A 21,591-nucleotide genomic window follows, 5' to 3' on the forward strand; every position below is an offset into this window, starting at 1 on the left:
ATATCGTTAAGCGATTTATCTTCTTGAAACATACGCTTTCGTAACTCTTGAGAAGAACAACCTTCTACTATGGCATCTGTCAAATAAATTTCTGTTAGAACAGCACGTGTTTCCTCAGGGTATTTATCAAAACCACAATCTTGCAGTTGCTGGCGCAAACGAAGAATAAAATCAGCAAACCGCTCCCCTTTATTTTGTTTCAGGTGTCTTAACTTATTCCTCTCAAAACAATCTCGCTTTGATGGCTGGAAGAATCCATCTAGAGCATCTACAGCAACATCGTACCATTTTTTCTCAATCGCAACAATTGGAAAATTCTCTCGGTCTGGTAAATTTTGAAAAATTCGTTGTAGCTGAGGCCCGCCAAAATGCAGGAGCATCGCTCTTTTTTTCTTCTGATCTATAACATCATACGCTTCGAAATAACATTCTAAAGATCCTTTCCACGATTTCCATTCCTTGCTGAGTTTATGCTTCTCGATTTCGTCACAACGAAACGCCGGTACTGGTCGCTGTTCATTCATCTGTAAGATTACATTTGAAACAAATTCATCAAAATGAATTTTCTTTTTTCTTTTTTTTTTTTAACACCAATTAGGTCTTAAATTTCGAACTTTATTTGCTAAGAAAAGAAATTCTCAATTATAAATTGATAACATCACGATCGACATCGATTTCAATTGTTTTGAGTATAGAAATACTTTATTCTTACGAACATAAAAATGTTCACACCACAGTAACTTCTTGTTGAACATGAAAATGTTTAACGACACGACTTTAACATGGAAATGTTAATGTTCAAGTATTGAAATACTTTTTATCTCAGATTAAATAATGATCATTGAAATGACCTCATAACGTATATAAATTCTCTTCAACTCTTACTTTTCTTTTTTTTTTACTTATTTGAATCATGGAAATGATTCCAAACTTTATTTAAAATTTGAATCATGGAAATGATTCTTTGCTTCATTCCCTTACTTGTATGAATATAAAAATATCCAAACTCTCGAGTCCATTTTTTTTATTAAGCACTTTCATACCGTCGCTTGATTTTACTTTATTCAACTTCGACTTATTAGTTAGAATATTAATAGCACACATCGGTGACCTATGTTAAACAAACAGATAGTAATAAGAAATCCAAAATATTAAAACAAAAACAGCATTTTCTTTTTTTTTTTTTTTGAACGATTCTAATGCTTTCATAATACTTTTATCCGAAACAAAAAATTTATGTTCCTCTTATACTCTTTTTGCTACCAGTTTGATAAACATTGAACCGTTAACCCATTTTCGAGTTTCTCTAGTGTACTTGCGATTCGCACAATACGATCCAATTTAAAATTTTATTACTTTAGCGTGTAGCAGCTACTTTGGATTTTCTTCAAACCGCCATATTGGAATATTTAGTTCCCAATAAATCACACTCGAAATTAGATTTAAAACGGCATTCTACTCACCATTGTTTGCATCCTCGTCGCCAATTATGGAGTTCTATCCTTCCGCTAGTAAATAACACCTTTTAACTTTCTTATACTCTTTATTTCACCTTCAAATAGCTACCACTTCTCAAGACCGATCCACTATCTCAGCGTACATCTTTCTTCTTCTCCTTCTTCTTTTCTTTTCCTCTCCTTCTGTTCAACCCATGGGCGCCCCTACAGTTAGGTCCGTAATCAAAATGTTGAAATCTGGGATAATCAAATTTAAAAACTGAGTTCTGAGATCTGATTTTGAATCTGAATTCTGAAATCTGAATCTGACTGAAATCCTAAAATTCAATCATAATCTGAAATTTATTATCGAAATTCGAATTTGAACCTGAATTCTGGAATCTCAAATCTTACTCTCAAATCATAAATCGAAATCTCATTTCTGGATCTTAAATCTGACTTTATCTATTTCTTGTTCACTTGCAGCTCCCACATCTGAAATGGGAAACAGGATTTCCGAAGGGTATCACCTCCATCGAGTATCGACGAACTCGAGGCGCTCATCAATGAACTGCCGACTAATTGGTAGTTGGTCGTACCAAAGACCTGAATCTTCGAGCACATTACTATGGATTGTTTGGGTTCATCGTTGGATATGAGCTGAAAAAGTCCTTAGTCGAAATCGCAGTAAAGTATTCGATGGGCTGAGTTTCAGCAACAACCTTGTTATAAAAGGCTATCTAAGAATCATAAAATAAAATAAATTATTTAAAATTCTTTTTTAATTAACCAGGTTGCTATAGTTATTTCTTGTTTTAAGGAATAATATTCATGATTGGTCGAGCTTTTCAATAAACGATTATCAAGCTTATTAAAAAGCGCAACTAATCATGAATAAAATTCCTTGAAACGAGTAATAACCTTTGACAATTATTACAATTAATGAAAATTTCATTTATTGCTAGTAAACCATGAAATTTCACGGTTAAAACAATATGTATGTACTATAGAAAAACCTTGATTTCCATCTTCGTTAAAACATTGAAAAAAACCGGAATTTCATGGTTTCACTATGAAAAATTGGAAGCTGCTTCAACCATAAACTTTATATTTTTGGGCTTCTCAATGTATGGAAAATCGCCATTTTTTTCATGGTCACGCTGCATAACAATACCCCTTTTTCATGGTTATTTTCGCCAAAACGATAAAATGTATGGTCAAGAACTATGAATTCTAATGTGCGTTCACGGTATCGAAGACGATCATAATCATTGTGTAAACCGTATAATTTATGGTTTGTGAATATGGAATTCATGGTTTTTTCACCATACTTTTCTATTCGGGATGCGAGGGGTTATTGGATGGCAATGTTACATTCTCATGTAATAGCATAGTAATAAGTGCATTTCGAGGGACATGGTAATATGGTACTACACATCCTCCTTCTACTCTAAAAAAAAATTAAAGAAGAAAATAAACAGGGAATATTTCACTAAGATGATGATAAAACTTTCCCTTCATAGGTTCATAGAATACGAAAAGTCTTCATGTCCTTTTTAAGTGTGAATCTTGATTTGCTACTCCATTCAGCTCGGTTAACACCAGATAGAATTCTTGCGAGTAGAAATGTTTATACTTCTAACAAATAATTTTAAGCGTGTTATGACAAAACAAAACCAATCAAAAGTAAACAAAAAATCCTTTTCGAAAAACCAGCAGTGGGATTTCGGGATCCAGTTTGTTTTTCCAACGTCTCTTGTAACAATCTCACCGTACAAAGTGGAAAAGCTCATTTTGAAAGCGAGTCAATGGATACCCCTTACAGCAGCTGCAGTGAAGTGCATACCAAATCCCCGTCACTGCAGGTGCAGTCAATCGTAACAGAACGAACAGCTAGAATTCAGCCATTCAGGTCAACACAACTCCCGGACGAAGTGCCAACTATGCACTTCCTGGAATCACCTAGGATGCTCAACAAAAATAAAATCCTGAACGAAAAACAAAATTGGGTCCATACTGAAAACGTTTTACTTAGTCACATCTGTGTTCGTCTGCTATTTATGAAGATAACGAACTGGAAGGTACGCTGGACACCAGACTTCCCGATTCAGCTTTGAAAGTGCCACATTAGGTTCATTTCCACATTTTACTGCCCACCGCATTTGAAAGCAAAAAACGAGTCATTCATTTTCCTGTTTCTGTGGAGCTACATTCTAAAGGCCAGGGATGTTTCAATTACAGTCGCTTGCCAAAAACTCTGACAAACTGTACTAAAATGCTATTATTTCGCGGTACTGAAATTTCGGCAATCTGTCATTTGAATGATTGTTAGGTCAGCAACAGTGATGGTTTGAATCATTTGACTTAATTTAGAATCATTTGCTTATAACTTCTTTTGAAAACATTTTTCCCAGAAATGATGTTCTAAACTTTAGTAGAACTAGATCTTAGCTGCAACTTTTGTGACCAACACAAACCTGTATCTCTTATGCCTTATGAATGAGAAATCGAAAAGTTTAAATTTTTGAGCAATGATCGTAATCACAATCATTTGGATTAGCGGGTTGGATTAAATCCTACAATTCATACCACATTGAAGATACATATTTATGACATACAAGAAAGTTGTAGCTTAGATCTGTATCTACTAAAGTTTAGAACATCATTTCATGGAAAAATGTTTTCAAAAGAAGTTATAACCAAATGATTCAAAAATAAGTCAAATGATTCAAACCATCACTGGTCAGCAAGACAGGAATAGTTTGCTCTAACTGCTAATAAAATTTTGTGTATCATTGCATACGTTATTGGGCACTTCAATTAGTGCCGATTTCACTTTTAAAAACCACTTCTAAGAAAAGCATCAACAGTTCTAGAAATTTCGAAACTTTAGTTATTTGTGAATCTAAATTGCTGACGGAATCTACAAGATAAATCCTAATTTGTTAATTTGAAACAAAATTACTGTTAAACCGAGTGAAACAAGATTTACAGGAATGTCAAACGAACCCCTCGAAAGGAAAGTTACGAAAAGAATAATTTCAGGATTGCTCTCTTCAACTTACTTAAGCTTTTTCATCGGTGCCCACACAAACACTAGTGCTTTATAACGAGCCTATGGAGTCTCTTTAGTTCTTTAGCGATTCTAATTCCAGTAGTGGCAGTCACTATTCTGTTAAAAGCTTGTTCCTCATAACGGTATACTACACTAGAACCAGTCATTATTTTTCCTCACATGAATGGTATTTTACGACCCTAAATTCTTTAATGACTTATAAAGCTTTGCAATCCTGTCAACTAATTACTTCTTATTTCCTCCATACAATGCACATTCTATTCTCGTCATTTGGAATTTCAGCTATTTTTCGGTTATTTGATCATGCTTTTTCTGATTTTGCAGGTTGTAGTACAATTAAATGGAAACTCTGGAAACTACCGGAAATTGCGTTCGATGTTCCAAAAGCAAAGGCATAAATAAATCGGAACATACTAAGATGTGATACGATCAAACTATAGGGATATGCGTTTCCGTATGGCAAGCACAAGCGAAAGTTCAAGATTTTTTTTTCCCTGGCTGCTGAGGGAGAAGAAGGCACGGTTTGCTTCAGACACAAAATTTCATTTTCAATAAGGGCTCTCACACACAGCACTTCATAGCTCCAGACCGTATCCCTTTAATATAAATCGCACCACTTAGTGTGAACTTGAATTCAAGTTCATTCATGCGCCCTATTCATTTCACGCAGCTTTTAGTAATCTATCATCAGTACATGCGCAGCGCTGCATGGGAAACGTTTGAGAAGTAATGCAACAAACTTGCAAATGAACGATTACATTCGTTTATCAGCACCTTTTAGACAAATATGCAAAAAAAACCAGCTGTCAAACACTGTGCCAGTATATCCAGAATGCTAGTAGATAGCAACTCTATATAGTCGCTATCAAACTTTTTTCCGACCAACCTGCTTTGGGGTACCAAACGTTTCCGTCTACCATTTCAAATAAGCTATTTCTGAACAATGATAGAACATTCAATCTTTTCGAATCAACCTTGTTGAAACAGTGCACAAGAAGATGCGAATTATCTTCGACTTCGCAGCTCACAATATGGATTTCCGATCTCATAGCAAGCAAAAGGTGATACCCAGAGAACAACCAGAAGAAAATGGAGGATTCTAAGTAGGACGAACCAAATCAACGGTGTCGAATAATAGAAAGAAAAAAATATAATGAGGTCAACAAACTGTTATTATCATTTTTGGCGGTGTCAATTCGGAGAGTCACTTATCACAATCGATTCGAAGTTCATCTAAAAGTTTCATTTATCCGGGGAAGAATTAATAACTACCTTTTTGTCATCGGAAGCGTCATTAAACAATTTGAATTATTCTGAAACATTCGAGCAACAGGAAACTGATATGTGCATCGGTCTTGAACCCATTGGACATTTTAATCAGACTACTCTGACTCACAGAAACATCGTTTGTCCTTTAGCAAAGAAATGCTGAATCCCACTTTGGCTCCTGGAATTTTGTATTCTTTCAGATGTTTATGATCTGTCCCAACCAGAGGAAAATCATAACCTTATCGGATAGGCTTTCAGAGCTTAAGTTGACGGAAGTCCGCATCACGTCATTTTTTTTTTTACACTCAACTTTAACAACCAGAGACTAACGATTTTACTGACGGAAGTCCGCATCGCGTCAGACATTAAATGAAAATCTTATCAAACAAAATGATTCGTTTAACTGACGGAAGTCCTCATCGCGTCAGGTCATTTAAGCTCGTTTTCGTTTCATCTGACGGAAGTCCGCATCGCGCCAGACACCTCATAACTATCCAAACTTATCAGGCGGAAGTCCGCATCTCGCCTTATCGTGTCGATACATTTCAGTTGACGGAGGTCCACGTCGCGACGCACATTTTCAGTTCTATTCATCTCGTCAGGCGGAAGTCCTCATCGCGCCTTTGCAAATACAGTTCAATCAGGCGGAAGTCCTCATCGCGCCTTTAGCCAATTACTTTTCAACAGGGCGGAAGTCCGCATCTCGCCAAATAGTTTGCATTCTGAAAATCATTTCTCAAAATTCTCAACATACACTTAGTTGACGGAAGTCCTCATCTCGTCAAATGCTTACAAACATCTCAAGTAATCAGGCGGAAGTCCTCATCGCGCCTTTGCAAATACAGTTCAATCAGGCGGAAGTCCTCATCGCGCCTTTTAGCCATTTACTTTTCAACAAGGCGGAAGTCCTCATCGCGCCAAAACAGCTTTCCATCTTTTCCTTCTATTCATTAGGCGGAAGTCCTCATCGCGCCTTAACAACAATTACTCTTCAGTTTGGCGGAAGTCCTCATCGCGCCAAAACGACTGTGATCAAATCCTTTTCTTATTCAATAAACAATCATAGAACTTATGTAAATATTTATCAACCCGAAAGTAGCTTTTTTTAAACATCTAGCCTCTAGCTATTAAACTCGATAGTTCCTGACGTACATCGTCAATTTGACGCCCACATCCGGCAGAGAGCTAAATCAGCCGCTCCTACGGCAAATTAAAAAAAACAAATTTCTTGATGCTCAACTATGTTCCGGAAGAAAATCATCGCCATTTTATCATGTTAAACATTTATTAACCATAAAATGAGTACCTCTCGAAAATCTTTTTTTCAATTACATACCTGTTTGAATATATTCAAAATGGCCGCCCTTTAGCTTCCCGAAAGACTTGTTCAGATTTACTTTTGTTTGTTCCTCAAATTGGAACAAACCTGGCAGGATCGCCAATTGTGCGTCCCTCCTAGGACTAGAGGACGGTGGATACCTGGCCACATGATTCGGTGCTGCTATTTCCTTTGCTCTCGACTAGCCGATGCGCGCTTGCCCTGGCGAGTTGGTACGCCAGACTGAGGAGGGGGAACGGGATGGCGAGAAGGATGATCATATGACATGCGAGGGGTTATTGGATGGCAATGTTACATTCTCATGTAATAGCATAGTAATAAGTGCATTTCGAGGGACATGGTAATATGGTAGGGGAGAGTGGGGTATCGTGGGCCATGGGGAAACGTGGGCCACTTTTAATATCTCAGATGTGTGTTGAGATAAAAATCTCAAACCAACTGTCATCGTCGTCGCTTTGCGTGAGCATATATTCCTATATGTTGTTAACTGAAATACGCATCATATGCTTCTTTTATTTATCAAGCAAGAAAAAGTTAGAAAAATTTACTTACATAATTAAAAAAACACCCGCTAATTTCATCGATGGGGAACCTAAAGTGCATAACAAAAATATGCTCATACGCTTATGATCTTAGTTTTGTCATGATCTTTCACGTGGAAAAGGAATTTTTGATGAAACATCAATAATTCACACAAACGCAACCAATTTGCAAATCATAGCTTGTGGGGAATCGTGGGCCACACATCTTGAATCACCTATATTTTTATGTTTTTATACACATTCAGAACTTAAAATACGTTTTTTCTATCTGTAAAGTTTTCTTATGCCAAATGAAGAGTTATGAAAAACATTTTGTCCATCTTATATAAGAAATTTTGCCAAAACGTTCGCGAGCCAGGTTTTGGAATCTATGCGATCATACACAGCTCTCTTTTTTATTTCATCATCTGAAATTGCTTTAAAATAACGAAATGAATTAGGAAATCACAGTTTTGGGTCAACTTATAAACTTTGCATGTAAGTTGGTCAATTTGGATTTGGTGGCCCACGATTCCCCACCATTTTTTAAAATCCAAAAAATATTGCTTTTTTTCAAACAGTCAGAATTTGGGGAAAATAACTTATGAAAATTTTCAAAAAAATACCTTATGATACCTTGAAAATGTAGAAAACCATACGATTTTTTATTTTCGTTTTATCTTTTATAATAAAGAAGTTATGGAACAACGAAAAAAAGTGGCCCATGATTCCCCACTCTCCCATACTACACAATATGCATTGACAGGAAGCGTTAAAACAAAGAAATACGTTGGGGGGATCACTAAGTTCGTCTTTCAATATGGCGGAGTGTGCCAATAATTAATTTCACTTCGAGATTTCGAAATCAAATATCTCAAAAAATAGTTTTAAAAGTGACAAATTTGTGATAGAAAATAAATTCACAGGCGTAAGTTTATCATGTGAAGTAGCCCATTAAAGTGGAAAGTTATTTATCGGCTCTAAAACATGCATTCATGAATTAAGACGAATAAAAGGGATACGACGGAGGAGGGTACACCTACCCTACATATATACCGCGGGCCATACAATATAAGGTTGTTTTTGACGTTTCGCACGTACACTTGCTGGGTGTGTTCGAATGACACGGGAAAAATAACATCAAAAACTCTATGTTCAAAAAACGCGCAAGTAACCATAACCCTTAATCAGCATTAAATCAACATTTCTAATGCAAGTTAGCTTTATATCTACATTCTTAATGCTTTTTAGTTTAAAAACAGCATTACTAATGCATAGAAGCAATAACACGTGACACGAACAGTTCTTGAAGTACAGGTTTTTTCACCCACCTCATCAACATCAAGAGTGGTCGAAATGGTAAAGGCGCAAGGAAAGATAAAGGCTGCTGTGGGATCCTCGGTTCGAGACTCATCAAATGTAATTCATAATTCAATTATAATCTCTTCTCATTTCATAGAACCCTTCATTAAGCAGGCATATTCCTTCCCGCATGCTAAAAAACCATATCTCAAACAGTCTGTACGATACATCTACGGCTTTAGAAATAGTGATTGTATCTATAAACGTAGCTCTACTTCTAAACTTTACTTCGCTAACGATAAGAACGAAATATGAACGTTCATGTGAAAACGTGATGGTATGAACGATTTCCTTCAATTTTTCTATAATCGTAAAACCGAATTTAAACCGTTACACGTACCGTTCATTCCTTCTGTCATTCACGTCAAAATGAACGAAACCAGAGTGCCTCCAGTAGGGTGGGTGCATACTGAGGAAAAGTAGGCAAGGGGTACTAAAAGTTTCTCATTGGTGGGGGGTGGAGACGGTGCGCTTTTTGACAGCGAATTGTTCGCCTACCATGCCTACGATTACGATTGCCTGTCACAAGGGTCACAAGATGGACGATTCCGTGCATTGGTATAAGAACACACCTAGCTTTACCCGCCTTGAACGAAACGCCCGGTCAGAGATGCCAGATGGTTTTGTACAAAAATCAGTACACATTTATGAAAATAGTTTTAATTTTTTTTTTACTATCATCATTAAACGAGGGTCATAGCTCTTTGATTTACAAGATGCTTTTGACAATTGTTAACGCTCTATGCAAGATTATGCAATAAAAAAAGGAAAGTTTCCTCACGAATCTATGGAACTTATTACGATTTTATGTCATTTGTCATTGAATAACATGCATGTTTAAAAACCACCAGCAAACACAAATTTGGTGTGTGACATGTGAACAGGCGACATAGAAACATCAAAGTTATAATTTTTTTTTATTTTCACATTTTAATTTCATATTGGTAAAATTTTGAAAAGTCGTTTTGGTCGGCACCACTGCCGACCTGACTACTGGAAGAGAAGAAAACAAAAAAAACAACTTCGTTTTTTGCGTTCCACATAGTATTTAACTTCACACCAGCAGAGCAACAAAAGTCCCCTCCGATTGGGGTCCGACGGGCGGACAAGGATTAGAACAAACCGGAAAAGGACACCAGCGATGTTCGCAGCAGGTAAGTTTCATGAACATAATATGTATACGGGCTCAAATATAGTAAGTTTTTTTTTTATTGCAGCAACGGGAGCTGGAGGAGCGAAGTCGTCATGCTTGGAAGAGTAATGTCCGGTGCGACTTCTGGATCCAGCAGTGACCAGGACCTACGCCAACATCCCGCCCGTGTGTTCTGAATTTGTGTGTTCCTGATGAAGGAGCTAATAATGCAAGTGAATAAAATGAAAATTGATAAAATTTAATAACGAGTTCATTTTTGGAAGAAAATTTTCTTTTGTGTGTGTGCGTGCTACATTCCCTTACTATTCAGAATACGATATGAATAACGTTGGAAGAACGTTTTATCGAAACGTTTTACAACTTTTACTGTGAATGTTCAGTTACAAGAGAACTTTAAGAATAACTGTAACAAAAACAGTTTGATGGCCAGAATACGTTTTCCATGAGCGGTTTTTGAACGTTATCTTAACTGTTTGTAAAACAGTTCTTCCATATAAGTGTTTTAACAGTTTTAAACAGTAACATAACTTAACGCCATATTCAACAGACCGTCGTTTTGGAATTCACAATTAGTGGAATGTTTTTTACGATGTCAGTTATCATTTTCTAAAAGTTTTTTTACGCTGTTCTGAATAATTGTATGACTATTATAGTTATTGTTTGGTAACAATATTTTTCTATTCGGGTTCATTCAGCAGATTGATTGATGTTGTAGATAATGTTTTTATTTTTTGAATTTCCGTTTAACATCAATCACGATAAATCAATTAAAAAATTAAAAGGTGTTCTATGCATTGTTAATGCTTTTATACGGCTGGCGAAAAATGACGTTTTGATGATGATCTAATGCAGCATTTGTAATGCTCATTAAAGGCTATGTTGTGATAGCATTTATTCAGCCCGCTATTTCGCCTTTTTAGCATTAAATCTGAACTATATACGCATATAGTGCAAAACAAGCATTCATTCAGAGTTATATATGGGAATATAGTGTTGCTTAAGGGCTATGTTTAAGTGCTTATGGTTACTTGGGCGGGTACTCAGCCCTTGGTCATTTTTCCCAAAATAAAAAAAAACACCCAGCATGATAATATGACCACTATTAGCGGCAAAAAGGACTATATTATGCTCGACAACATACGATAAGAGACGGCTGGGGCTGAGTAAATGGCCTGAAATTTGTTTTATCAGCACCATAAACCATACCACAAGGGATGAATGTTAAGCACTATAGAGATTTTGAAATCTGAAATTTTATCATTCGAACTAAAATAAAACTGTTCTGAATTTTACAATTCATCCATAATAACCTTTTCAATCTGAATATTGGATTTCCATATTTTTTTCAATTCTCGATAACCGGACTGAAAATTGTATCATTTTGATTTTACCAAACAAACTTATTATTGATGGAAAATCGCTGAAAAAGTATCGTGGTTAAGTTTTTAATCAGCAGTCTGGCTGAGAGAATGCCACCAAAATTCACCAAGAAGCGTGTGTTCAGCCTTTAATCATCTTGATATGGAAAAATTAATCAGCAAGAATGTCATCAAATGTGAATGGGAGCGGTCGAAAAAATAGAAACAAAAAACAATCATCCGATGTTGGCTCACATTTTTCCCCGTTTCGTTTTTTTTTGTTTTCAATATGTCCCGAATTTAAAACCCTCCAGGCTTATTGGTCTCATGCCGCAGCACGCAGAACCAACCATGCAGTCTGCGTCGCGATGAAAACTTGTCGTTCTTAAGCGACCAAAATCAATGCCTCTATACAAATAAAAATATTTAGCAGAGGAATGGTTTTTTTTTTAATTTTTAACCATAATGAATCATGAATATTTATGCATTGCAGCTTTACCACAGTTCACTTCAGTCAGTCAAATTTCAAAACAAGCTGGTTTGTTGAACAAAGGCTGAAAAGTGATACAGAAACTACTCATCAACTCTTATATTGCCTGCACAAAAAGTTCGCTGAAACAGCTCTTCAGTTTGCCTTTATTCAGCGAGCAAGTTGAAACAACAATCACGCCTCAATGCCGCTTTTAATCTGCGAGTTGTCGTTCCAAATCAGTCGAAATATTCGTTGATGGGTAATAAAGCAAAAATTAATCTGAATAAAAAACTTAAAACGGGTCGTCATTTGAGTCGGCTCCCCTTCGGGCGAATATAAATAAAACTATCCCATGCAGCAAAAATGTCAAAATATGAGATTTTATGCTTACATTTCCAGCATTTCCCAGCGCCGTTCCAATTCTCTGGGCCGATGCGGATGAATTCGTTGAGAGGACATTGTTGGCCACCAGTCGGCTTGCCGTCCCTCCTCGGATGGCCGATGGGGCCCTTGAGTTTTCATGAAAAACAGAAAATATACGGTTAAATTCTGTTTCCGATTTTGGAAACTACTAAACGCACTTAACAGCCGTTCCCGGTCTCAGGATTCCAATTGGACTCGGTGAGGCGGAATCGTTAAAAGTGTTGAAAACGCTGCCTGTTCCCATGCCACCACCTCTCCTTGATTGGGGTCGTTCCGAGGACGATCGGGACGAAGAAATATTGTTGAAATCTTCCATTTTTGGGGGTTTAAAATCCGACTTTTGATGAAATATGTTCACTTGTACTGAAAACACTGCCAACAAAATATCACCTTTGAAACTTCAATGTTAGGTCCTCGTGGGTGCCATGGTAACGGATACTTTCAGAGAGAACGTATTCTTAAAGTTAATATTCAAAAAGGATTAGTCAATGCTCATTCGGTTGCTGGTTGAATGATAAGATAAAACATCGTTATATATTGCGCAATTATTTTCAGTTTACATGCATAGGAAATGCTTTCAAGAAGTGAATACTTAATCAGTTGAAAAACAATTTAAATTTAATGTTCTCCCTCCTAGCAGCTTTCACTTTCATTATCTACTAACACATGCACTCAGCATTCGTTTAGAATGCAAACAATGCGCTGCTGCTATTTGCCGGCAGTTAGTTTAGTTCTCTGTTTATGACCGGTGAGCGGGAGTGCGATTTTTTTTGGGTCGATTTTACGGTTATATTTAGTGCATTATTCGACAACGACGTGCGTTATTTCTACTGATAAGGATGCTAAGCGAATAAAGTAAGTTTTGTTGAACATTTCCTCATAATTCATGTAAAAATATCAGTAAAAGTTTGGCCAAAAATTGGCGAATGATTTTTTTTATTTCTACGTCTAGACGGTTGGAATAAAAAAAACTACATCGAGAAACAGGAATGATAACAAAGTGCGCGCGCAACACATGTTCGTAATGAACGTTTATTTTTTGCAACAATTGAATATCGCTCATGTGCCACATAATGGATACTTAGATATATTTGTTCAAATGATGCTCAAAATTTCATAAATTAGTTTCCCCCAACATACATGCATATAGGTAGAAGCAGTTTGTTGAATTAGCTGGTATTTCGATAGAATTCCAAGTTTCACTGCTAGCTAGGAGCTGCTAGGAGGACTTATCAGTTACTTGGTATCGTGTGTTGTTGACTCAGAAGGTGAAAGTCGGTTTCTTTGAATTTAATTCTTATGCTAGTCCGTTAGAAGGCTGTTTCAGTATTTTTTTTTTTTTTACAAATTCAATATATTGATTTTTTAGGCACGAACACAAGGTGGTAAAGTGAAAAAAATTAAATTCATTGTTATTTTTTAAAATAACTCACATTATATGGAATGAGCTTCAACCAGATTGAGATCACAATAAACCATTTGAGAAAAAAGATCAATTCATATAAGCATACTTTGAATTTAAAGATTCTTCTTTCTTTAATATTTCTTATTTCAGACAAAAGAAAACCGTCGAATTAAGTATAATTTTAAATGGGTGTAAATAAGCGATGTAAATGAAACACTTATAGCGGTCCACAACAATGTACGTGCTAATTTTTCTCGATTTGCAACATGTCCTGCATAACAATGAACGTAATTTCATAAAAAAAAAGATCAACATGCTGATTTTTCATGATTTTCTTAAGTTAAACTATACGAAAAACCGTCCCCACTTACCCCGGTATACGTAATAAATGCTGTAACATTTATTACTTTTTGTTCTTTTGTTTTTATTCAATTGTTGGAACGTGTTTTTCTGCTAGGATTTTAGCACTTCGTGGCATTCTTCTCTAAATTGGAATTTGGTAAATCGGGACAGTTTTCTTTATAATTCTAACTCTAACCGTAAAAATGCAGGAAATTCGATAAAAACAATAGACTTTCATGCTTTCCGAATCCTACGCGTTAAGTCGTAGCTTGTCTTCGGGACATACTAGAACATAATCAAATTCTTTTGGTTTATCAGAAAACCAACAACAAATCGATTTATCTTGAAAGAACTGCCTTTTTTTCTGCGATTTTCATCCTTAGGGATGATTCATTCCAACGCCCTAACAAGAACTGTCAATTGAAAACCTACACAAAGTTTAAAATTCAAAGAAACATGCTTAAAATGAATCGTTTTATTCGCACTATAAATCTTGCATGCCAACATAGGAAATTGGGAAACTTTACTTTTGTAGGCAAATGACTTAGAAATTTTCCAATTTCCTTAGGTCCCCCCTTACATGATTTTTGAAATTTGAAAGTCGATTTTTGCGAAAAATTCAAGAAATCGAAACTTTAAGCGCTTTGAGCCACCCCTAAATCCAGTCCAATTGAGCTGAAATTTTGTCTCTATAGGTCAGTTTTTTGAGCCAATCTACAAAAAGTATATGGTCGGTTATCGAAATTTTTCCATAATATCCGAACTATGTACTGAAGAAATTTTTGCTGTTATTTTTAAATACTTAGACATGGCAACAATATACAAAATATTTGACAATTCGGGTGTTTGTTTTAATTCAATTTCAAAAATCATCCAAACTTATAGAACTTCTTCAAAACTGCCTGCAAATTAAGAAAGGAAATGGTTCCAAGCCTACAGGAGAGTTCTGAAACTCCCGGTAAATCACATGACGAAACCGTTATGAAACTACATGTCAATTCGACAGTTGTTTTTCCGAGCTTAACCTGGAATTCCACCTATTACAAGAACAGAACGAAATCGATCCAACCACGGACCGGTGAAAAGATTGGCTGCCTCGTGGCACAAAACTACTTACGAAAATCTCGAAAAGGGAAATAAATAAAGTTCAAGGTATTTTATTGAAAAAAAAAAACAATGATAAATTCTTAGATACAAATATATTTCATGCAAGTTTCTGTCCTACTTGTTCCAATTTATTGAAAATTTGGATTGATTTTTATTATCACCCTCCCACCCCCACCCTTGAAGTCCATCAATTCCAAGTGAAAAAAGAAGGATTTAAATTTTCTCCCGGCCTAATTAAAACATAATAAGACTTAAACTCAAAGAATAAAGGTTTGTTGCATTATTCCAATTCTTTCGAATAAAGTTTTGAAATTTACATACTAAGAACCTTATCACGCACGACTCATATGAAATCCTCAGAGCCAAATAGGTATTGGTTCGTAAATGATCATTTTTGAGTTGAGTTTTTTTTTTATATTTTACTGTTGCACATTAAAAAAAATGTACAAAAAATCGCGCTACATAAAAATTTTAATGCTTGTTTTCTTGAAATCAACTTTACTTCACTTATACCCCTTTTGGTAATAACCCCTAAGGTTTGCCCTTTTTTCAAATTGATTTGATTTTAGTATTGATAAAAAAAAATAATTTTACAGAATAAAATCAAACGAAAAAAGTTTTGTAAATTCAAACGGTTCCTTATGCTAAAGATTTTTTTTTTTCATAACATCGAATGGTAGAAAAAATTAAAATATTTTAAAATAGCGATTCAATGAAAATGTTGGCTACCCATTTCGGAAACTAACCCTCAATCCCCCAGTTTTTATTTTATTTTATTTTTACAAAAAAATCTTATTGTTTTAAAAGTTGTTTTTTTAGATATCACTTTCAATAACAACATATATTCCTAGGACATTTCAAACAAAATTTGGGAAAAGTCCGGTCCGATCCGGATGCTTGGATTTCATTGAAAAAAACCCGGACTTTTTCACTTTATTTGCCAAATCGAAAAGAAGAAAATAAATTGTGTTGTCCTTTTTTATGTGTGCGTCCAAAACGAAAATTTTAAGCATGTTTTTTGAAAATAATCCTGAAAGGTTTTATGGTAGCCTACAATACAATTGAAAATCAGCTAAGTTTTGATGGAAATTTTTTTTTCAAGTATTTCTTCCTTGATTCTTGTTACGCATTTCCTGGGTTTCGATCAAATTTGCCCCGATATTGTCCGAATTTTTGGTCGACAATTTCGAAATCTAATGCCCGGATTTTGTCTGGTTTTAAGTTAAACGTGTTGAAAAAATTAAGGCACCTTAGTCTAATGGGTCTAGTTATCCTTTCGAAATTAATTATGAATCAACATATGGGGATTTTTTTTATTATTTGAAAATTTGCGCCGGGGGTCTTCAGATCTTCCGCAAAATTGAAATTTTTTTTCATTTTTACGAAACACATTTCTTCAGTTTTCTAACATTTTCATTTTTCGAGTTAGATGTGGTTAGATTTTTTTTTGTAATTAAAATAAAAGCATTTTCAAAGCTTCATAACATTGTTATTTTTCATCAAAAATAACAAAACAGCACATTAAAACGCATTAAAATTTTATCGCTGTACATTAGACTGAGTCGATTTGGGGTCATTTTTGAATTTCTCAAACCCTGGGGTCTAAAAAGCTTCGTTTTAGTTCAAAACTTATTCATGATTTTTTGCTAAAATTTTAAATAACGTTTACATGAGTAAATTTGAACTTTTATGTTTGTATGGGAAAATTAAATATTTTGCCTTTTGTGCAAATTTATAAATTTCCTAAAGGAAATTTTCCGCTGAACAACTTTGTTGTGGTCCGTAACTTCGTATCTTTTTAGGCAAAAAAGTTATTAGCTGTTTAAAAGGGGTATGACTTTTTGCATTGATTAATAATAAATTCAATTGACATCACTGCTGGAGCCCCGAGACGTATTGCATGAAAGTAGTCATGCAATACCTCGCTAGGCACCCAATAACTTTTTTGCCTAATAAGATACGAAATTACGATCTTCAACAAAGTTATTCAGCGGAAAATTTCCTTTAGGAAATTTATAAATTGACACAAAAACCATCAGTTGGCTCGGTGCCACAGAAGAAACAAAAATGATGTTGATTTTTCAGTACAAAATATTCAATTTTCCCATACAAACCTAAAAGTTCAAATTTACTCATGTAATCGTTACTTAAAAATTCTGCAAAAATCATGGATGACTTTTTGTCCAAAACGAAGCTTTTTAGACCCTAGGGTTTGAGAAATTCCAAAATGACCCCAAATCGACTCAGTCTACTGGACATACCATCTTCATAAAATCTTGATCTTGTTCTTAAACGATCATCTCAGGTTTACAAAAAAATATCTCCTGCTTTGCTTCCAAATACTAGAGTAAGGGACTTATTTTGGATCACCTTGCTATTTAAAGCTACTATTTATGAAATTTTTTAACAAATGTAGTAGAAGCCTGGGCTTAAAATATATTTCTCTATTTTTTTCATGATTTAGGTCAAAACAATTACCATTTTCTACTTTTGTCAACCCCCTTTAATTTTTCAAAAAAAACCGAAGGGGGAAATAAATTAAGTTTAACGTTTTATATTGAAATCTCGATAAATCAATTGAAACTTCCAATTCCAAGAGCAATAAACAAACTGTGAAGGTCTGGAATTTTTATGCTTTTTGTTTTCTTTATTTTTTAATTTTTTTTATAAGTCGCCTCGTTTTCAACTCCGAATGAATAAAGACCTAATTTATATTTGTTCCGGCCTTATTGCTTTTTATAAACTCTGGTCTTAAATAAGTCTGTTACAGTAATTGAAGTACTTATCAAATTCGGCATTAGCTTATTTGAGTTTGGCTTTTTATCTTTCTATTTTGTATTGGATCTTCAAATTGTATACTCCCAGACCCTCAAGGGTTTGAAGGAGACAGGTGAAAATGTCATTCATCGTTTAGCGCAAACTTTGTAAGGCTACGAGCGATTTTCTGTTCAGAAGGGATAGCATGTTGAAAAAAGTATGAAAGAACCGAACCGAATAAGAAGGTATTCAACTTGAATGCAGATAAGCATCAGTTGAAGGGAAAAAAACAAAATTACCGATGCATTGCATTGATGGGCATCGACATCAGTGACGTTAGATTTGAACAAAATGCTTAACGATATAACCACCGATTTTAACCTTAAACTTAATTTTTCGAATTCAATGTTCGTTCATACATAATAAGAACTTGATTGGCCTACATGGTAACCTTCTTACAGCAACAACAATGTCACAATGTTGTTTGGAAAGCAAAGCATAAAAACTATCTGTATAGCTGTTGTGAGTTACAAAAAAGGTAAATTTTATTCTGCTTTTCGTTTTGTTTCCTGAGTCAGAACGACGTAAGGCGCGATTCAAGAGAGCTTGACATATGGAATCAGCACCTACCTACACCTTAACTCGTTTATTAGCAATTGTATATCATCATTGTATGGCAAGCTTAACGAGCGGAACATTTGGAAGATGTTTTCCCAATGCTAACATATCGCTTTAATTTTTTTTAAACTTTTCATTCGTCGGCTTCTTGCCAAAATCCAAAGTCTCAAATTTGGAACGTGTATTGCTGTAAATCGCTGAGCATCGGAATGACCTTTCCGGTGTATCAATCATGTATAGGCATGAATTAACAAAAGTGGCACCTACGCATTATGATAGCTATCAAATGGGCGCTAAATTCGCTGTGGGTGGCGAGCGATGAATTGGAGCGTTAAGAACACCTTCCCATGCATTTCAAGGTCTTTCAAGCGATCTTGTTACCTGGTCCGATGTCATTAAGATCGATTATAACAAGCATGATACGGAGGCGAGCATCTGAGCTGAATTGTGGCACTGAAATAAATTAAAATCATTTGCGGACTATGGCAGAAGGCGTTTGAGCGTGACAGCGTATATAAACAAACTACTTTAAAAAAATCGACACCTTTTCTGGTATGTTGTAGGGAGGAAGACATAACTTGACGAACAAAATTCCCAAATTCAGGCGGTCCATGGCAACCGTTTTCCAATTTCTCGGACATCCCACATCTGCCAGATCACGTTCTACTTGGTCTAACCACCTTGCTCGTTGCGGCCCTGCTCATCTCATTCCTATCGGATTCGAAGCAAACACCTGTTTTGCAGAACAGTCGTCCAGCATTCTCGCAACATGTCCTGCCCAGCGTATCCGGCCAGCCTTAACCACCTTCTGGATTCTGGGTATGCCGTATGTAGAGTCGCGCGAGCTCGTGGTTCATCCTTCTCCTCCACACTCCGTTCTCCTGCACGCCGCCAAAGATGATTCTTAACACTTATCGCTCGAATACTCCGAGTGTACGCAGGACTTCCTCTAGCAATAATATTCATGTCTCGTACCCGTAGATGACAACCGGTCTTATGAGCGTATACATTTTACACTTTGTGCGAGGGCTAAGTACGCGTCTGTTCTCCATGTCAGCTTAGCTGCGGACTTTGCGAAACCGTGACTACAAAAAAACACTAGCAACGAACAACAAATTTCGGATGGAAATCGGCAAAGACCCACGCGACGAAAAGGGACTAGCGATTGCAAACTTGGAACATGAAACTGCCGATCTCTAAATTTTGTGGGCAATACCCACGTGCTCTTCAACGAATTAAAGAGCCGCAAATGCGACATCGTAGCGCTACAGGAGGTATGCTGGAAGGGCTCCACGGTACGAACCCAGATGGTCGTGTCATCTACCAGAGCTGCGGCAACACAGACAAGCTTGGAACAGCTTTTATAGTGATGGGAAAGATGCAAAAGCGGGTGGTGGCCGATCAACCCACGAATGTGCCGATTAAGCATCGAGGACCGCTTCTTCAACATCAGCATCATCAACGTGCACAGCCCTCACCTGGGAAGTGCCGGTGACGACAAAAACGAATTCTACGCGCAGCTGAAACGTGAATACGACGTCCCACACAAATACATCTGGAGATCACCGTACCAAACGCAATCACAGATCGACCTCGTTTTGATAGACAACCGGCACTTCTCGGACATCATCGACGTCAGATGCTGTCGAGGCACCAACATCGAGGAGGACCATTATCTGGTGATAGTGAAGATGCGCCCAAAACAATCCGTAGTGGACATTATTCGAAACCGACGCCCGCCTCGGTTAAATATCGCACTACTGAAGCAACCTGAGGTGCCGGTAGAGGTGACGAAGGTGACGAAGCCCCTCTCGAGGACTCTTGGGATACCTTCAATACTGCTATCAACGGTGCTGCGGAGAATTTCATTGGTCATGTGAAACGAACTCGACGGAACGACTGGTTCGACGAGGAGTGTAGGAGGGTGATGAACGATGAGAATGCCACGCGGGCGGCAGTAGTGCAAAGATCATCAAAATGTGGAAAACCATCGACAGCGGAAGAAGCAGCGAGTCCGAATTTTCCATGAGAAAAAGCGCCACCCCGCTCGGAGGAGGAGGAGTCGAGGAGCTGAAGCAGCTGCAACGTTCCCAAGAAACACGAAAGTTCTATCAGAAACTAAACGCATCCCGCAAAGGCTTCAAATTCACAAGACGAAATGTGCCGGGATAAGGACGGGGGCATCCTGACAGACAATCGTGAGGTGATAAATTGGTGGAAGCAGCACATCGTTGAACACCTGAATGGCGCACGTGCTGGAGATCAAGACGGAGGGGGAAGGTACATCGCCGGCGTAGCCAACGACGTAGAGGAGCCACTCCCAACGATGAGTGAAGTTAAGGAAGCCATTCGCCAGCTGAATAGAAACAAGCCGGCTGGGAAGGATGGTATCGCAACTGAGCTCATCAAAAGGGACCGGACAAGTTGGCCGATTGCCTACACCGGTTGATGGTTCGGATTTGGGACACAGAACAGCTACCGGAGGAGTGGAATGAGGGGGAAATATGCCCCATCTACAAGACACGTGGAAACCCAGACAACCAGAAGTCGTTTTTTATTTTATAGATTTTATTGTATACATCGTATTCTTTATCGTATTTAAATAAATTGCATGTTTTCATTACGACAATCCGTATATCTGCACCTTCAATGTGCGGCCCATGCTATGCCCATGCCCATGCCCGGCTATTCTTTATCGTATTTAAATACATTGCATGATTTTATTACGACAAAATAATCCAAATCAAGAATATGTGTGCTAATGTACCTATATGGCCTCCCCTCCCCCAAAAATTGTTGATCGTCCTACCTTAGGGTTATGCGGAATGGCCAGTGGCGTACACGGCGTGAACCAAGCTAGGTCCGGAGATGGTACGTTGGTCCACGAGCGAGGGTCAGATCCGGGCGACTCGTAGGTTGTGGTCTACTTCCAACAGGCGGCGCTAAGATCTGG

The 21,591-nt window shown here is 36.9% G+C and overlaps 1 protein-coding gene across 2 annotated transcripts in view; it reads right to left on the minus strand.

The window, feature by feature from the left end:
• The window catches only part of LOC129743612 (intraflagellar transport protein 74 homolog), a 32,770-nt gene extending 19,247 nt beyond the window's left edge, over positions 1-13,523 (minus strand). The window contains exons 1-3 of one of the 2 annotated variants that reach the window (XM_055735688.1): positions 13,491-13,523; positions 12,568-12,847; positions 12,378-12,495 (exon numbers count right to left, since the gene is read on the minus strand). In XM_055735688.1, the coding sequence (XP_055591663.1) occupies positions 12,378-12,495; positions 12,568-12,725 (276 nt within the window). In that variant the 5' untranslated portion in view covers positions 12,726-12,847; positions 13,491-13,523. Of the gene's footprint in view, positions 1-12,377; positions 12,496-12,567; positions 12,979-13,490 lie in introns of those variants that run through there. The other variant, XM_055735687.1, reaches the window with a different exon arrangement.
• Positions 13,524-21,591: the final 8,068 nt, after the last annotated feature.

The sequence above is a fragment of the Uranotaenia lowii genome, chromosome 2 (assembly GCF_029784155.1).
Source record: "Uranotaenia lowii strain MFRU-FL chromosome 2, ASM2978415v1, whole genome shotgun sequence".
NCBI classification, from domain to species: Eukaryota; Metazoa; Arthropoda; class Insecta; order Diptera; family Culicidae; genus Uranotaenia; species Uranotaenia lowii.